General features: G+C 38.5%; 1 protein-coding gene across 1 annotated transcript in view; it reads left to right on the top strand.

The window, feature by feature from the left end:
- The window catches only part of SERGEF (secretion regulating guanine nucleotide exchange factor), a 254308-nt gene that overhangs the window by 14440 nt on the left and 219727 nt on the right, over window positions 1–20141 (top strand). Inside the window, exons 6-8 of the mRNA XM_004369688.2 lie at window positions 2568–2681; window positions 5038–5100; window positions 17492–17650. Coding sequence (XP_004369745.1) covers window positions 2568–2681; window positions 5038–5100; window positions 17492–17650 — 336 coding nt within the window. The remainder of the gene's footprint in view (window positions 1–2567; window positions 2682–5037; window positions 5101–17491; window positions 17651–20141) is intronic.

Here is a 20141-nt window from a genome sequence, read left to right as displayed (position 1 = left end):
CACTATTTGAAAGTATTACGTAATATCATCATACCTAAAAAAATTTAACAATTTATACTATCAAATACCTAGTCTGTGTTTAAATTTCTCTGATTGTCTCAAAAATATATATATATTTTTTTTGTTTGAATCAGTATCTGAATAAAGTTTTTTACATTGCAATTGGTTGATATGTATCTCAAGTTACTGAAATAAACAAAGTGTATATATACATATATGTATGTGTGTATATGTATATGTGTATATATGGAGCCCTGGTGGCACAGTGGTTAAGAGCTTGGCTGCTAACCAAAAGGTCAGCAGATCAGATCCACTAGCTGCTCCTTGGAAACCCTATGGGGCAGTTCTGCTCTGTCCTATACGGTCGCTATGAGTTGAAATCGACTTGACAGGAACTGGTTTATGTGTATATATATATTTATATACGTGTATATATATGTATGTATGTATATGTGTGTGTATATACATATGTATATATATGTATGTGTACAAAATTCAGTGACATAAATTACATTCACCATGTTGTCCAACCATCACCACTATCTTTTTCTGAAAATTTTTCATCATTCCAGGTAGAAACTCAGTACTCCTTAAGCAATAACTTCCCACCCTTCCTTCCTCCAATCCCTGGTAATCACTAATAAACTTTTGTCTCTATACATTTGCCTATTCTAGATATTTCATATAAGTAGGATCATACAATATTTGTCCTTTTGTGTGATTTATTTCACTTAGAATAATGTTTTTGAGGTTCATCCATGTATCAGAACTTCATTTCTTTTTATGGCTGAATAATATTTCATTGTATGTGCATACTGCATTTTGTTCATCCATTCATCTGTTGATGGACTTTTGGTTCGTTTCCACTTTTTGGCTATTGTGAATAATACTGCAGTGAAAACTGCTGTACAAGTATCCGTTTGCATTCCTACTTTCAAGTCTTTTGGGCATATACCTAGGAGTGGAATTACGGGGTCATATGGTAATTGTATGTTTAACTTTTGAGGAACCATCAACTGTTTTCCACTGTGGCTGCACCATTCTGCATTTCTACCAGCAATGGATGAAGGTTCCAATTTCTCCATATCCTCGCCAACGCTTGTTACTTTCAGTTTTTCTGATAATAGCCATCCTAGCGGGTGTTTTGGAGCCCTGGTGGCACAGTAGTTAAGAGCTCGGCTGCTAACCAAGAAGTTGGCAGTTCTAATCTACCAGCTGCTCCTTGGAAACCCTATGGAGCAGTTCTAGTCTGTCCTGTAGGGTTGCTATGAGTTGAAATCGACTCAACGGCAATGGGTTTTTTTGGTTTAGTGGGTGTGAAGTAGTGTCTGATTGTGGTTTTGATTTGCATTTCCTGTGAGTCGGAATTGACTCCACGGCAGTAGGTAACGACTAATGATGTTGAGCATCTTTTCACGTGCTTTTTGGTCGTTTATATATCTTCTTTGGAGAAATGTCTATTCAAGTCCTTTGCCCATGTTTTAATTGGGTTGTTTGTCTTTTTGTTGTTGAGTTTTAGGAGTTCTTTATATATTCTGGATATTAATCCCTTGTCAGTTATATGGCCCCCAAATACTTTATAGTTTGTCACTTCACTTCCTTGATTAAGTCCTTTGTTGCACAAAAGTTTTCAAGATGCTTTTAAGCTGTAGTTCCTTTTCCTTTCTTTTCCCCCTTGCAATTTATTTGTTAAAAAGATAAGTTTTGTTTAATTTCAATGTGTTCTGCTCACATTGTGCTCAGTCATCATAGCTTATTTTTCACAATGCAGGCTTGTCTATTTACAGCCTAGATCATTGATTATGGGACACTTCCAGAGGAGATGAACCCTAATATTGCCATTGGGTGATGGATCCTAGTAGCACACATCTGACTGTAGACCAAATATATAGAATTTCTTCTAGGCATTTCTATGGGATTCAAAACTTGGGTACGCAAGTTAGATTCAGTGGACAAGGAAATAAAAATCCATTCCGCCATAATCGTGGCTCTTAACAAGCTATTTTATAATCATGAATATGTACTTATTTGACAATTAGAAATTTCTGAATTCATTGTGGTGTATGGAGAGGGCACTACATTAAGTGTTAGGAGACCTGAGTCCTAGTATGTTCTCTGCTTCTAACTCCCTGTGTGACCTTGAACAACTCACATCCCCTCTTCAAGGCCTCGGTTTCCTCATCTAGTTAGTGTGTGGAATGGTCTTGAAGATCTTCAAGGTTCTTTACAGCTCGAACTGAAATCCGAATTGTCCTTTCAGATTCAACTTGAACTAGGTGTCATTCCAGTGATTTGACTCTGGAGGAGTGTCCTGGAACTTTTCGGATGGAGTTTTATTATGTTGGAATTTTCTTTGGTGGTCTTAGGTTGCCCTTCACGCACACCAGATTTTTAATTTGCTTTTTGGTAATTCCTGTGACCAGTCATAGGACCCCCTTCAAGCAATGAGCTTCTCCATAATACTCATGTTAACTGAGAATGAATTGGAAATCTCACATAGCAGTGAGATTCAAAGAGCAATCTTGTCTCACCCTGATGTTCATTTTCTTCTTCGCTTCATTGGGAAGCAAGTGGCATCGTGTTCCAGTGGGGCACTGGTTTGGCATCATCTGGACGGCGGTTGTGCCCTGGACAGACTCTCCCATTGTTTTTGACAGCAAAGGAACCAAGCAGAGTGACAGGTGAGGCCCTTTTTCCTTTTGAGTCTTAGATTTACTCTTTGTCAGGAAGTAGATACACAGACATGCAGAAAATGGGTAAATGGGTTTTTGCTTTTGATCTCTGTCTAACTCTCTGTTGGTTAGTCTGTTAGTTTTGTTGAAATTTTAGGTGGCCTAATGAAACAACCTTTCTTCGCTGCCAAAGTTTGGAACCTATTGAGAGATAGATGCATATCAGGTAGGTGGAGATCAAAAGAGTAGCTCTAGAGCTGTTAAAAGCTAGGTTGGAGGACATAGCTTAGGTGTGTGGAGATAATGTGTAGCAATAGTGAGCCTCTAAAATCTGAATCCCAAATTAAACTTACCTACCAGCGCTGGAGTGGTTGCATAGAATCTGCCCTGTAAGCTTACTGCCTGGCTGCAAGCACGAGGATGCACCTCTCTGTAGGCAAGCACATCCCAAAGGGAGGACCCAGAAAAGACTGTGCCTCACACTCTCAGTTCCGTCTCCCAAAAGGGAAGCAGGAGTGGGTAAGGATGTAGAGAGGGGCCAAGCATGTTCCTCCAGGAAATCTGTCTACATGGGAACATGAGGAGTAGATAATATGTGTTCTGTCCAACAGGTCTGTTGGTCGGTTTTGTTGGTTAATTGGTCTGTAAATCTTTCCCTGTTTCTCGCTCCCTCTTTCACCCTGAGTCTCATTCCTTCTGTCCCACTCTCTCTGTGTGTCAGCTCCCCTCTGCTCTGTGCTATCTTTCTGTGTAGATATCTCCATTTCCCTCTTCTTCCCCCTTTTTCCTCTGTTTGTAACCTAGTTTACTGAGGATTGGCTATAAGAAAAAACAGTATAGGAGACCTCTAACCACTCTCCTCTAGCTCAGAACAAAGGAGGGGTTTTAGAGAGTAGTAGGAAGGGGGGAGGGAGAAAAGGGAAGGTGTAAGTTGCAGTGGAAGTGTTGGACAAGGGGTTTGGAATCACTCTCATTTTTCTGACCCCTGGAGGTTCTCTTTCTCAGCTGGAGGTGGGCTTAGCTTCCCTGAAGCCCACTGGTTGAGTTGGGGAAGGGGACACTGGATGCCAGACAGGCTGTCCCCTTCACATGACATTTAAGACATTCATAATATAAACTCATACTTCCCAAACATTTTTTTCTGCATCCCAAGGTATTCACTGCTCCCTGGGCATATCCTGCATTCTTTTTCCTCTGTGCCTTTGTACAAACTGTTACCTCTGCCTGAAATGCTTTTTCCTTCCTGTTCTCCCTGGGAAGATCCTGAGAATTTTTCAAGCCCTTGTTCAGATACAGCTTTCTCAGTAAAGACTTCCCTCTTCAGCCTTCATTGCATTTTCTCCATGTGCTTGGATAGCACTTGCTCTATTATTATTGTTTATGTATATTCCCACATGCCAAGGATTATGAACATTTTAGGGGCAGGAACTGTATGCAGTATTCTACTCTATATTTTAGCACAGGACCTATAACTAGAAGGAATACAAAAGGTTTTTTTTTAAATTTGATTTAAATAACCTGTTTGGGGTCTGCTCAGGATAGAGCTAGATTGAGTTGCTTTTGGAGAATCTTTCAATTTTCATTCTTTCATCTTCTGTCTGGAACTGGAGCTGGAGCCCTGGTTATTCTCTCCTCATCTGGCCACTGGAGGCCCAGTATTTCCTCTGTAGTGAATGTGGCTGGGAGCATCTGCTCTGTGCCTTTATCATTGCACAGGACACTTGAACGTGTGAGGGCCATTTTATTAAGACACTAGTCAGTTGAATAGAAGTGTCAGAAAAAATAAGACTGCATTTCCCTACAGGTTATCAAAACTACCAGCTAGGGTTGATTTGGTAACTGCACATGGTAGCAGTTGAATGTATGAGATGTCATTGCTTCTAGGCTGACTCAGTGGATGGAACTAGTCAGAATCAACTCAACAGCAACTAACAACAACACTTACCACCACACACGCACACACACACCAGTATTTATACATGCATACACCTGTATTTATTTACTTGTCTCTCTATATTGGAAACCAGGAATTTATACTGTATTTCCAATCTAATCCACTATTACATGGTTGATGCTAGCCTTTCCCCTTTTCATGTTTGTACCTCTCCTCTTCTCTCTGTTAGTGAGAAACCTGGCTCCCTTCTCTATGATATACTTATTTGTCCAGTCTCCTTGTGTGCAACCAGTCTCCCAGCCATGCCAGCCATTGTCTTGGCCAGGTGCTGCTGACTGCAGCCTGCCTGTAACTGGCTGAGAGTTTCTCCCAAGGCCCCTGGTAGAGCTGACTGAGCGTCCCCTTTCTGCCCAACTTTTTCTGCTGTAAATGTAATTTCAAAAGTTTTTTTTTTTTTTTTTTTTTTGGCAGGCCTAGAGAATTCTAAAGTAAGATGCGTTCTTGCTGGCTCAGATCACTCAGCTTCATTAACAGGTAGGTACCGGCTCTTTCAGTTTAACATTGCCGATCAGAATTCTGAACATGACTGCCTAACATGGTGATACTGTGATACAGTGCGGAGGTCCTAGACTTTAGAGTCAGAATTCTGACTCCACCACTGGTATGATCTTAGGCCAATTACTTTACCTTTCTGAGACCATTTTCTTTTTCTTTCTTTTTTTTTTTTTTTAGTACTTCTGCCCATTTATTTGATTTGAGAATCAGTTGTAGCCACATATTTATGATGTCTTCCTTACCACTGTCTTTTTTGTTTTAATTGTGCTTTAGGTGAAAGTTTATAACCCAAGTTAATTTCTCATTCAAAAATTTATACCCATATTGTTTTGTGACATTGCTTGCAATCCTTACAATGTGACAGCATGCTTTTCCTTTCCACCCTGGGTTCCCTGTATCCATTCGTCCAGTTACCATCCCTTCCTGCCTTCTTGTCTTGCTTTTGGACAGGAGTTGCCCACTTAGTCTTGTATATTTGATTGTACTAAGAAGCACGTTCCTCATGTGTGTTATTTAAAAAAAAAATTTTTGTTTTTATTGTACTTCAGATGAAGGTTTACAGAACAAACTAGCTTCTCATTAAACAATTAGTACACATATTGTTTTATGACATTGGTTAACAACCCCATGACATGTCAGTACTCTCCCTTCTCAACCTTGGGTTCCCTATTACCACCTTTCCTGTCCCTTCCTGCCTTCTAGTTATTGCCCCTGGGCTGGTGTGCCCTTTCAGACTCATTTTGTTTTATGGGCTTGTCTAATCTTTGGATGAAGGGTGAACCTCAGGAGTGACTTCATTACTGAGCTAAAAGGGTGTCTGGGGGCCATATTCTCGGGGTTTCTCCAGTCTCTGTCAGGCCAGTAAGTCTGGTCTTTTAATGAGTTAGGATTTTGTTCTACATTTCTCTCCAGCTCTGTCTGGGACCCTCTGTTGTGATCCTGTCAGAGCAGTCAGTGGTGGTAGCCAGGCACCATCTAGTTGTGCTGGACTCAGACTGGTGGAGGCCATGGTAGTTGTAGTTGTGGTATATTAGACCTTTGGACTAATCTTTCCCTTGTATCTTTGGTTTCCCTCATTCTCCCTGACTCCAGATGGGGTGAGACCAGTGGAGTATCTTAGATGGCCACTTAAAAGCTTTTAAGACCCCAGATGCTACTCCAAAGTAGAATGTAGAACATTTTCTTTATAAATGATGTTATGCCAGTTGAGCTAGATGTTCACTGAGACCATGGTCCCCAGAGCCCTCAGCCCAGTAATTCAGTTCCTCAGGGAGTTTGGGTGTGCCTATGGAGCTTCCATGACCTTGCCTTGGTCCAGTTGTGCTGGCTTCCCCAGTATTGTATACTGTCTTACCCTTCACCAAAGTTAACATTTATCTATTGTCTATTTAGTGTTTTTCCATCCCTACTCCTCCCCTCCCTCTTAACCATCAAAGATTACTTCTTTTTGTGTGCAAACCTTTTCATGAATTTTTATAGTAGTAATCTCATACAATATTTATCTCTTTGTGATTGACTTATTTCACTCAGCATAATGCCCTCTGGATTCATCCATGTTGTGAGATGCTTTGCAGATTCATCATTGTTCTTTTATTGTTGTGTAGTACTCTGTTGTGTGTGTGTACCATAGTTTATCCATTCATCTGTTGATGGACATCTAAGTTGTTTCCATCGTTTTGCTATTGTGAACAGTGCTGCAGTGAACATGATGGCTGTGCATATGTCTATTCATGTGACAGCTCTTATTTCTCTAGGATATATTCCTAGGAGTGAGATTGCTGGATTATATGGTATTTCTGTTTCTGGCTTTCTAAGGAAGCAATGTATCGTTTTCCAAAATGGTTGTATCATTTTGCATTCCCACCAGCAGTGCATAAGAGTTCCTATCTCCCCACAGCTTCTCCAACATTTGTTATTTTCTGTTTTTTCTCATGTGTGTTATTTTTTGTTTTATAGGCCTGTCTAATCTTTGTCTGAAAAGTGGGCTTTGGGAATGGTTTTAGTTCTGAGTTAGCAGAGTGTCTAGGGGGCCATAGTCTTGGGGGTTCCTCCAGTCTCTCTGTCAGACCAGTAAGTCTGGTCTTTTTACATGAATTTGAATTCTGTTCTACATTTTTCTCCCGTTGTGTCTGGAACTCTCTGTTGTGATCCCAGTCAGAGTGGTCAGTAGTGGTAGCTGGGCACCATCTAGTTCTTCTGGTCACAGGCTGGTGGAGTCTCTGGTTCATGTGGTCCTTTAGTCCTTTGGGCTAGTATTTTCTTTGTGTCTTTGGTTTTCTTTATTCTCCTTTTCTCTGGACAGGACAGGAGCAAATAGATCTAAGATGGCTGCTTACAAGCTTTTAAGACCCCAGACACTACTCAACCAAAGTGGGATGTAGAACATTTTCTTTATGAACTATGTTATACCAATTGACCTAGATGTCCCCTGAGACTATGTGAGCCCATTTTGTAGTCTGTAAAATACTTTGTGCGTAGTTATGAAGGTTATATTAGCTAATATGTGTAAAGCACTCTTGTCAAACATAGGTTCACTTCCTCTTCCTCTGAGTTTTTCCTCTGTACAATGGGGATGAAATATCTTCCTTTCGGGGTACTGGTAATTATCAAATCATATAACTAACAGTAAGTTTATATATACCGTATTCGTATCTTATCTAACTAATCAATATAGGTGTCTAATATAACTCAGCTCTCTAGCTATTTATTCACTTCGGCTGTTTAATCTCAAAGTAATTTATTTTATTCATCTCTCTCTCTAATCCATTTCTTTATCTCTTTGTTTACTCTCTCTTTATTGATCTACTATATTTATTTGCCTGTATAACTCTTATTTATCATTCATCTGTGTATCTTTTTTCTAATTTTTGTATAGCTATATAGCTCTCTAAATCTATTTATGTATATATTTTTAGTTATGTATATATACAAATCTAGTTATGTATATACTTCTCTATATATTTCTCTAATTTATCCATTTGATCTTTTATCTGTCCATCTTTCTACCTTATTTGTTTATCTTTCTCATGATATATCCTGCTGTTTGTGTATCCATCCATTTGATACACTCAGCCAATAGTGACTGTCTCTTGGGAGGCAATGCAGACTTTTCTTGAAAGTGAAGGTTATTCCTTCCTTTTAGCCCCAGATTGCCCTGACACCTGCTGGTAGGCTGGAGACTATTGTTCTGAGATTTATTTTGGTGATTCCACTCACACAGAGCTGAATGTATTACACTTTTTAACCAAAGGGAAGTGACTTTCATACTTAGCGTTTTCAGTGTTTTAGTGGGAATTCAGGTGTGTACAGAATGTCTGTAAATTAATGGTAATGTGCATTCTTTGACATCATATTTATAGTGCATTCCAACTGAAAAGTGATTATTGTCACTGGAAAGCTCTTCCTAGAGCACAAGAGCCATGATGTGAGAGAGCTTAGGTAGTTTACAAATTCCAAACTACAGATACTTGTTATTTAATGATTGTAAAATAACAGCTAACTAAAGAAACACACCTACTTTTAGACTATGTTTCATACTAGGTGTGTATGTATTTGTATGTATATATATTTTTTATTATTTTTTGGTAAAAGTATACACAGCAAAACAAATTCTCATTCAACAATTTCTATACATAAAATTCAGTGACATTGGTAACATTCTTCAATTTGTGTCAACATTATCATTATTTCCATTTTAGTTGTTCCACTCCCATTAACTTAGTCTCACTGTCCCCCAAACTTCTCATCTATGTTTTAGAGTAGCTGTTGTCCATGTCCATTTGGTCTCATATGGATAATTTTTAAAAGAGTGTCATTTTCAAGAATCCTGATCAAAAAGGGGAAAAATGCAGAGCAGAACTTCAAATTATAATGGAATCCATACTTTCTGGAGGCCATGGAGTCTGGATGAACCCCTGAAATTATTGCCCTGAGATATTATTTAAACCTTAAACCGAAAATATCCCCTGAAGTCTTCTTAAAATCAAACACTAGTTTAGCTTACCTAGTAAAGAATGTCTGCCTTGAGCATTATGCTCTTTTAAGATCTGTCTCTATGGGACCAAACTGACACCAGCAACTTGAAAGATTAGATAGGAACCTTATGGAGCAGTGATTTGAGTTTTATGTTAATGGAGGAGCAACAACTGGGAAAAGGAGGGTGAGAATGGTTGCACAACTCGAAGAATGTAATCAGTGACACTGAATTGTACATGTAGAAACTGTTGAATTGGTGTATGTTTTGCTGTGTATATTCTCAACAGCAACAACAATAAATAAAATATTTAAAAAAGAGAGCACAGTTCTCAAGGGTGAAATTCTTTACTTTTTTTTGAAATAACAGTGATATTTTATTTTATTTTCAATTGTACTTTAGATGAGGGGTTACAGAGCAAACTAGTTTCTCATTAAGAATTAATACACATATTGTTTTGTGACATTGGTTGCCAACCCCATGACATGTCAACACTCTCCCCTTCTCAACCTTGGGTTCCCCATTACCAGCTTTCCTGTCCCTTTCTGCCTTCTCTTCCTTGCTTCTGGGCTGGCATGCCCATTTGGTCTCATTTTGTTTTATGGGCCTATTTGATCTTTGACTAAAGGGTGAACTTCAGGAGTGACTTCATTACTGAGCTAAAAGGGTGTTGGGGGGCCATACTCTTGGGGTTTCTCCAGTCTGTCAGACCAGTAAGTCTAGTCTTTTTTGTGAGTTAGAATTTTGTCCTACATTTTTCTTCACCTCTGTCTGGGACCTCTGTTGTGATCCCTGTCAGAGCAGTTGGTAGTGGTTGCAGTGCATAAGAGTTCCATATCCCTGCAGCCTCTCCAGCATTTGTTATTTTCTGTTTTTTTGTTGGGGTGAGATGGTATCTCTTTGGGATTTTGATTTGCATTTCTCTAATGGCTACTGATTGCGAGCATTTCCTCATGTATCTGTTAGCTGCTTGAATGTCTTCTTTGGTGAAATGTCTGTTCATATCCTTTGTCCATTTTTAATTGGATTATTTGTCTTTTTATTGTAGAGGGGTTGAATATTCCTAGATTTTAGAGATTAGATCTTTTCAGATTTGTCATAACCAAAAATCTTTTTTCCCAGAGTGTAGGTTCTCTTTTTACTCTTTTGGTGAGATCTTTTGATGAGCATACATGTTTAATTTTTAGATTCCCGGTTATCTAGCTTGTCTCCTGGTGTTTGTGTATTGTTAGGTATGGGTTGTATACTGTTAATGCCATGTATCAGGGCCTCTAGCATTGACCCTGTTTTTTCTTCTATGAACTTTATAGTTTTTGGTTTTGTATTTAGGTCTTTGATCCCATTTTGAATTAGTTTTTGTGTATGGTGCGAGGTATGGGTCCTGTTTCATTTTTTTGCAGATGAACATCCAGTTTTGCCAGCACCATTTGTTAAAAAGACTATCTTTTCCCCATTTGATGGACTTTGGGTCTTTGTTGAAGATCAAGTGACTGTAGGTGGATGGATTTACATCTGGGTTCTTAATTCTGTTCCATTGGTCAATGTGTCTGTCGTACCACTACCAGGCTGACTACCGTAGCTATACAGTAGGTTCTGAGGTCAGGTAGTGCGAGTCCTCGTACTTTATTCTTCTTCTTCAGTAGTGCTTTACTTATCTGGGGCCTCTTCCCTTCCCATATAAAGTTAATGATTAGTTTTTCCATCTCTTCAAAGAATGCTGTTGGCGTTTGGATCGGGATTGCATTGTGTTTGTCGATTGCTTTGGGTAGAATTGACATTTTCACAACGCTGAGTCTACCTATACATGAGCATGGTATGTTTTTTGGTTTCTTGCAGTAGTGTTTTGTAGTTTTCTTTGTCTAGGTCTTTTACATCCCTGGTTAGATTTATTCCTAAGTATTTTATTTTTTTAGGGGCTATTATAATTGGTATTGTTTTCCTGATTTCCTTTTCGTAGTTCTCTTTATTGGTGTATAGGAATCCAACTTATTTTTGTATGTTTATCTGGTATCCTGCCACTCTGCTGAATCTTTCTATTAGTTCCAGTAGTTTTCTTTTGGAGTCTTTAGGGTTCTTTATGTATAGTGTCATATCATCCACAAATAGGGACAGTTTTACCTCTTCCTTACCAATTTGGATGCCTTTTATTTCTTTTTCTTGCCTTATTGCTTTAGCTAGGACTTCCAGCACAATGTCAAATAGGATTGGTGATAAAGGGCATCCTCATCTTGCTCCTGTTTGGAATTCTCTACTTTTTGAGCTAACCTGCTATTATTAAAAGATGATTTCAGGGGATAGTTTCCTTCAGTTTTAATGGGTCCAGTAAGTCTAGATTCTTTGAGAATTTGAAGTTCTGTTCCACATTTTATTGCCTTTTAAAACTTACATATATATATTTATTATTATTGTTTTTGTTGTACTTTAGATGAAGGTTTACAGAACAAACTAGCTTCTCATTAAGCAGTTAGTACACGTATTGTTTTATGACATTGGTTAACAATCCCGTGACACATCAACACTCTCCCTTCTCAATCTTGAGTTCCTATTACCAGCTTTCCTGTCCCCTCCTGCCTTCTAGTCCTTGCCCCTGTGTTGGTGTGCCCAATTTTAGTCTCGTTTTGTTTTATGGGCCTGTCTAATCTTTGGATGAAAGGTGAACCTCAGGAGTGACTTCATTACTGAGCTAAAAGGGTGTTCAGGGGCCATACTCAGGGTTTCTCCAGTCTCTGTCAGGCCAGTAAGTGGTTTTTTTTTTTTTTTTTTTTTTTTTTTTGTGAGTTAGAATATTCTACTACATTTAGACTTACATATTTTTAAACATATAGAGTTAAATGAATGCCAGCTATAAGGGACTCCACTGGGCATCTGGTTCCACCTCTCCTTGTAAAGAAGAAGGACTGGAAGCCGCAGGTCGAGAAGTGACTTGTTCATGCTCCACTGTCAACGAGGGATGGGGAAGGTGTTCTTTTCTGTGAATAAGAGTAGACTAAGTGGTATGTCGACCTTTTTCTAATTAATTTGAAATGGTTGGCATTGTGTAAACCCCAAAATTCTTTAATTGCTTGCTAACATCTATTTTTTTTTCAAAAATCTTGTGATTAGTAAACTTATTTTTTTTTTGAGTAATATTTAATTGTTTTTTAGGTGAAAGTTTACGCAGCAAATTAGGTTCCTCTTTAATAATTTTTATACAAATTGTTCCGTGTCATTGGTTACAATTTTTACAATGTGTCAGCATTTTCATGATTTCCATTCTGTTTGTTCTATTTCCATTGATCCAGCTTCTCTTCCCTTCTTGCCTTCTCCGCTTTGCTTTTGCGTAAATGTTGACTGTTTGGTCTCACATAGTTAACTGTTTAAGGGAACACATTACTCATAAGTGATTTGTTTATTTTATAAGCCAATCTATTATTTGGCTGAAAGGTGACCTACAGAAATAGCTTCAATTTCAAGCTCAATGGGTGTCTTAGGACAATAGTCTCAGGGGTTCCTCTAGCCTCTATTGTCAGTAGGTCTGGCTTTTTTTAGGAATTTGAGTTTTCTTCTACATTTTTCTCGCATTCTATCTGGAACGTTCTATTATGTCCCTGGTCAGAATGGTTGGTAGTGGTAGCTGAAAACCATCTAGTTCTTCTGGTCTCATGTTAGAAAAGGCTGTGGTTTGTGTGGGCTATTAGTCTTGTGGACTAGTTTCTTCTTCAAGCCTTTAATTTCCTTCATTCTCTTTTGCTCCATACAAGTAGAGACCAATATTTGTATCTTAGATGACTACTTGCAAGCTTTTAAGATCCCAGACGCTACTCACCAAACTAGGATATAGAATATTATCTTTATGAACTATGCTATGCCAGTTGACTAAGTTGTCCCCCGAGACTATGGTCCCAGGCCTTTTAACGCAGTAAACCAATCCTGCGAGTTGTTTGGGTATGTCTTGGAAGCCTCCATAACTATGCCCCCATGGGGTTTGTTAGATATATAGATATATACGCAGCACACACAAATGTGTATATACATATGCCTACAGATAACACCTATACCTGCGTGTGCATTTACTCGTATATGCCTTCCTATACACATATATGCATCCACATCTAACTATGTAACCACACACCTATTTTTGATTGTTTTTACTGTTGTTGCAACATTGTATATGTTATAGCATTTACCAAAATTGTTCTTATTTCTTGTGTGCTTCTTAATGTCTGTATTTACCTTGGTCAGGTTGTGCTGACTTCAGCCATATTTGGGATTGCCTTTCCCATCACCAAAAGTAACAAATGTCTAGTATCTAGAAAGTGATTCCCTCTTCTTCTCCTTCCCGTTCCTGGTAACCATCAAAGAAACTTTGCTTTCTGTATGTATATATCTGTTCTTGACTTTTTATAATAGTGGGACCACATAATATTTGTTTTTTTGTGGTTGACTTATTTCACTAAGGATAACATTCTCCATATTCATCCATGTTATGTTTCACAGACTCCTCATTATTCTTTATAATTGCATAGTATTCCATTGTAGATATGTACCACAATTTTTTTATCCATTCATCTGTTAATGGGCACTTAGGTTGTTTCCATCTTTTTGCTATTGTGAATAATGGTGCAGTGAACACAGATGGGCAAGTGTATATTTGTGTCACTGCTCTTGTATCTCTAGAATATATACCTAGGAGTGGAATTGCTAGATTATAAGGTATTTCTATTTTTAGATTTTTGAGGAATTTCCATACTGTTTTCCATGGTGGTGATACCATTTTACAATCCTACCAGCAATGTATAAGAGTTCCAGTCCCCCTACAACCTTGCAAGCATTTGTTGTTTTCTGTTTTTTGATCGTTGCCAGTTTTGCAGGGATGAGACGGTATCTCATTGTAGTTTTGATTTGCACATCTCTAATGGCTAATGATCGTGAGCTTCTTTTCATGTATTTATTGGCCACCTGAATGTCCTCTTTGGTGAAGTGCCGGTTCATGTCCTTTGCCCATTTTTTTGATTGGATGTTTGTCTTTTTGTTTTGAGTTGTTGAAGTTTTCTATATATTTTAGAGATTAGACCCTAATCAGATATATTGTTGCCAAAGATTTTTCCTCAGTCTGTAGGTTATCTTTTTACTCTCTTGTTAAAGTCTTTTGATGAACATAAGAATTTAATTTTTAGGAAGTCTCATTTATCTAATTTATCTTCTTTCATTCATGCATTTTTAGTTTTTTTTTGATAGGCTATTTATGTCAAAAATTAGGTCCCCTAGTTTTGACCCTATGTTATCTTCCAGGGACTTTATAGTTTTAGCTTTAACATTTAGGTCTTTGATCCATTTTGAGTTAGTTTTTGTGTATGGTGTGAGGTATGGATCCTGTTTCATTTTTCTGCATATGGATATCCAGTTTTGCCAGCACCATTTATTAAAAGACTGTTTCTTCCCCCATTGAATGGACTTTGACCCTTAGTTGAAGATCAGCTTCCTGTAGATGGATGGATTTACTTCTGGGTTCTCAATTCTATTCCATTGGTCTATGTGTCTGTCATTGAACCAGTACCAGGCTGTTTTGATTACCGTGTCTGTATAGTAAGTTTTGAGATCAGGAAGTGTGAGGCCTCCTACTTTGTTCTTCTTCAATGTTGCTTTAGCTATTCAGGGCCTCCTTCCTTTCCATATAAAGTTGGAGATTAGTTTTTCCATTTCATTAAAGAATGTTGTTGGGATTTGGATCAGGATTGCATAATATCTATAGATTGCTTTTGGTAGTATTGAGATTTGCACAATATTAAGTCTTCCAATCCATGACCGTGGAATATTTTCCCATTTATGTGGATCTCTCTTAGTTTCTTGCAGTAGTGTTTTATAGTTTTCCTTATATAAATATTTTATATCCCTGGTTAGGTTTATTTCTCGGTATTTTATCTTTTGGGGGCTATTGTAAATGGTATTGTTTTTTTGATTTCCTTTTCGGAGTCCTCCTTGTTAGTGTTGAGGAACCCAACTGATTTTTGTGTGTTGGTCTTGTACCCTGCCACATTGCTGAATCCTTCTATTAGTTCCAGTAACTTTCTTGTGGAGTCTCTGGGATTTTCTGTGTATAGGATCATGTCATCTGCAAATAAGTATAGTTTAACTTCTTCCTTTCCAATTTGGATACCTTTTATTTCCCAGTAAACTTATTTCTTATTTTATATGTGGGGCACTCTTACCAGGGTGTTTTTTATACATAGATGTTGGGTTGTTTTTTGATCTTTTGAAAGTAAGTTAAAAATTATAAGATTAACAGCTGTTTCTCTTCATCTTGTCATGCTCTTACAAATCACATTTTGCATCTTCGGATTTTGTTCAGTGCTGTTTAGGCCTTTTCTCTGGAGTTGTGGATTATGCAACTATTTGGCATTGTAGCAGAATTTAGTTTTACCTGCTGATGCAAGAGAGTAATGATCCTCATGTACAAGACAGTCTGTCTTTTCAAAAAGATGGTTTAGAAGTACTAAGATAAAGAAGGCTTTTTACAGACAGTTTCATCATCAATGGATCATCTTTGTAGCTAACCAGTCCATTTGACGGGTTGATATTTTGCCTAGGGGGCTCTTTTGCCCTCTTGTAAATGACCCTTTTACTTACACCTCACACCCTTGTGAAGTCCAGAAAGGTTACCCTCTCTCTGGGTATGAAATACCCCAAATTCACTTCATAGAACTCTAGAATGTTGGAGCTGCAGATCACTTGGGTTCCAAAAAGTCTTCACTGATTTGTGCAGCCTCATTTTAGAGTTGTAGAAACAGAGACTCAAGTATGTGAGTGATGTGCCTAATGCTAAACAGTGATTGAATATCAGATCTTCTGGAACTTGAACCAGAAGCTCTTGAATCTTAGTCTCATGCCCTTTAATGGTACTGTATGGCTTTTGATGAGTTTTTGGGAATGTATCAGATTGTCCTAGGACAAGTAATACTGTAAAGCTTTATTGGGAGGTTACATGAGGGAATGGGAGCAGAAGACCTGGCTTCTGGACCCAGCTTGTTTCCTTATTAGTCATGTGATCTTGCAAAAGTCACTTGATATCTCCTATCCTTGATTAATTTATCTTCTAGAACAGTTCTGTTTAATAGAAATATAATACCAGCAACATTTCAAAATTAAAAAGTAACAAGTGAATTAATTTTAATAATATGTTTTACTTAATCTGTTGTATCTGAAATATTATTTCAGCATGAAGTCAATATGGAAATTATTAATAAGCTATTTTACATTCTTTTTTTATTTTTTGGCACTAAGTGTTTGCAGTCTATTGGTGTATTTTTTACTTACAACACATCTTAATTTGGATGAGACACATTTCAGGTGCTCAATAGCCACATGTGGCTAGTGGCTACTATATTAGACAACACAGTTGTAGAACCTTAAAATGTTAGAGTTGGAAAAACTTCTAGAAATCATGCAAGGAATCAAAACTGACAACCCATAGGCCAGATTGTAGCCTCTGGCCTCATTTTGTTTTGTTTTCAGTTAAAAAAGCTTGAATGTGAATGCCTTTTAGAGAAGCATGTTCTTTCTGGATTCCATAGTTGCCCACCCATCTCTCTTGTTACCAGTGCCATCAGTTATATTGCCTGTCCTTCTAGACCAGTCATTCTCCCTTCCAATTTTCAGCTGGTGAAACTAAGGCTTCCAGAGGAAGTGATTTGTCCAAGGTCACATACCAGATCCAGGAATAGAAGCCGGAGTCACTTGACTCCAAATTTGCTCTCTTCCTTTTAAATCACAACGTCAGTCAATTGCATTTCTGCTTATATAGCACAGGATTGTTATGAGGTTCGAATGAGCTAAAGTGCTACATAGATGTGATGTGATAGTATTATATTTTTTGCTTGACAGGGCATATGCATTCAGTGAAATAATCTTGTGCTTAAAAAGTTTATGCTTCAGTAATATATCTTTTAACCTGTTATTTTTATAAGTTAATATATTTTTGCAAGCACATATTTAAAAAATGTAGAAAATAGAGAAACATCAGTCTTGCAGATGGTTGTTGTTGTTGTTAGGTGCCACTGAGTCAGTTCCGACTCGTAGCGACCCCATGTACAGCAGAACGAAACACTGCCTGGTCCTGCGCCGTCCTTACAACACCATGGTAGATGCTGAATAAATATTTGTTGAATGAATAAATGAAAAGTCACACATTCCCATTCCTTAACAAACGACTAAGAACATTTGGCCTTGTTTCCTATGTATAGAATTTGAAAAAATCTTCTATTTTATTGTTACACATTAATTTTGTATCTTGCTTTGCTCCACTCACCATTGCATCAGAAGTATAAAACTTCTTTTAACCACTTCTTTTTCAGACATATGCTGTTTTTCATCACTTTGGACTAATGTGCCTCTACTTCTTTTGTTCTTCTTCTTTTTAAGATGCAGGAGAGCTGTATGTTTGGGGGAGCAACAAGCATGGGCAACTGGCAACCCAGGCTGTTTTCCTTCCTGTGCCCCAGAAAATAGAAGTACATTGTTTTCAGAATGAAAAGGTCACTGCCATCTGGAGTGGGTGGACACACCTGGTCGCCCAGACAGGTGAGAGAGCAGCAGAAAATTTATGGTTGGTAAGAGCAGCTGGGGGGCAGCTGTCTCAACAGTCACAAATGCTTGGGATTAAGGAAGTTGATTTTTATTGATGAAAGCTTTAAGGACTGGAAAAGGGAGGACCTGGGGCCTAGTTCTGTTTTCAGCCAGCTATGTGGCTTTTCCTCTCTGGGTCACGTGTTTGCACCAAAAAAGGAAAGGCTAGATTAGGTTAACTTCTTCTGGTCCTGAGAGTCCAGGAGGTTTTGAGAAGGAATCCGCTGCAGCAAACATCACCCAGAAATTTGTCCAGATTGATTGGGGAGTCTTTGTCTTGTCATAGCTGAAGAGATGACTGTATTTGTATTTCCACCTGAGTCTAAGTCAAAAGCACCAGAAAATGTTAAGATAAGGATAAATATTTCAAGATTGAGGTGGGAGCATTATTTTAGATCATAGCTGGCATGGTGGTCTGAATTAAACTTTTATTGACCATAACAAACTATGTACGTTGATTTAGACATCCATATATTCCCTCAGGCTTTACTGTGTCATGCTATACAACTCTGGCATCTTTATCTTCTTTTGAGTCTTCATTTCTTTCTCATCTTTCCCTCAGAGCAGGACTCCTTTCCTGGCCTTCATAGTCCTGACTTACTCTCTGGTTTTGTTTTTTCATGGCCTTTCTTCATTTCTGCCTTCCGGAGCTCCTGCTGATTTACACAAAGTTCCCCAGACAGGGAATTTGTAATTCTTAAGATTTATTATCATGTCAAGGCCTTCTCAACTCCAGGGGTTTTCAGGAGTCCCCATACCTCATTTTATCCTGCTTGTCAGCTACACACAGACCTCTGGACTCCCAAATACCTAGAGACTGTTATTCCAGCACTTTCTGGGTTTTACAGGTTTTCAGGTCAGCTTCAGTTATCCTTGGTAAGTCTTACTTCACAATTGCACACACAAACATAGACTTACGGGCATTTGTATCTACGATGCTTTTAATTGGTCTTTAAAAAAGTTTTATAATCATCTAGGGACAGAAGCCTATATCACAAAGGTGTATAATAAACTTTCCACGTTTACCACTCCAAAGGATGCTCTAAAGAAAGTACGTGATTCATTTGGAGAAAAAGCATGACTGTCCTCAAAGAAGTTCAGACTGCTTGAAGATCAAGACCACCTACAGAAAATTTTCTTACAGAGACTTACCACAAACCAGTTGCTGTCAGTTGATTCTGACTCAGGCAACCTTATGTGTATGGAGTAGAACTGTGCGCCGTAGGGTTTTCAAAGCTGTGACATTTTGGAAGCAGATCACTAGGCCTTTCTTCTCAGGTGCCTCTGGGTAGGTTAGAACTGCCAACCTTGTGGTTAGCAGTCCAGCACTTAACCATGTGTGCCACCCAGGAACTCCATCACTGAGCATAGTAGCTGCTTATTTGTGTAATTGTTTGATACCTGTTTTTTTCCTCTAGACCACAAGTTTTGTGAGGGAAAGCACCACATTCGTTTTGCTCACTTCTGTATCTCCACTGCCTTGTGGAGAATTGTACTAATTTTCCTGCATCAAGCTGTTTCTAGTTAAGAGACTAAACATACTCAAATGCATATAAAGCATGGTAGAAGGCAAGGATTGCTGACTTCTTCATTAGCACTCAGTGCAAAAGCCTCTGGTTCGTGACAGAGGGCTTCAGTTTGTCTCTTTGGATTCAGGAGTCCAACCAAGTCAGTTAATGTTTATTAAGCACCTACTGAGCAATGTGCTAAACCTTGGAGAAACAAAGGAGAAAAGACAGGGGCCATGCCTTCTACCTAAAATGTGTAGATAGATTTAAGCCTACGAATATAGAGATGGAAGAGTTTACTTATCATCCATCTATCCGTCTGTCCGTCCATCCATCCATCCATCCATCCATCCATACATCCAGTGGAGAGGATCTCTTTATGTACCATGCGCAGTGCTAGATACAGACTCTGCCTTTAAGGAGTCTACTGCCTACTGGGGTAGAGAGACCTGTAATTAAATTTCACTGCACTCCAGTGTGAGATGTGTGATAATAGAGCTAAATACAAAGTGCAAAAGTAGCATAGACACTGTGTGGAGGATGTGGTTAGGGAAGGATTTTCAGAAGACCTATGTAGAATCTTGGCTGGATATGAAGGCTGAATAGAATTTGCTACTCAGAATTTGTCTGTGGTCCAGAACAAAGTGGGAGGCCTCACACTACCTGATTTTAGAACCTGTTATACCACCGTGGTAGTCAAAACAGCCTGGTACTGATACAACAACAGATACATAGACCAATGGAACAGAATCGAGAATCCAGACGTAAATTCATCCACCTATGAGCAGCTGATATTTGACAAAGGCCCAAAGTCCGTTAACTGGGGAAAAGACAGTCTCTTTAACAAATGATGCTGGCATAACTGGATATCCATCTGCAAAAAACTGAAACAAGACCCATACCTCACACTACGCACAAAAACTAACTCAAAATGGATC

The sequence above is a fragment of the Trichechus manatus genome, unplaced genomic scaffold, assembly GCF_000243295.1.
Source record: "Trichechus manatus latirostris isolate Lorelei unplaced genomic scaffold, TriManLat1.0 scaffold00006, whole genome shotgun sequence".
NCBI classification, from domain to species: Eukaryota; Metazoa; Chordata; class Mammalia; order Sirenia; family Trichechidae; genus Trichechus; species Trichechus manatus.
Note: the sequence above shows the minus strand (reverse complement) of the source record. Positions and strands in the feature narration are given on the sequence as shown.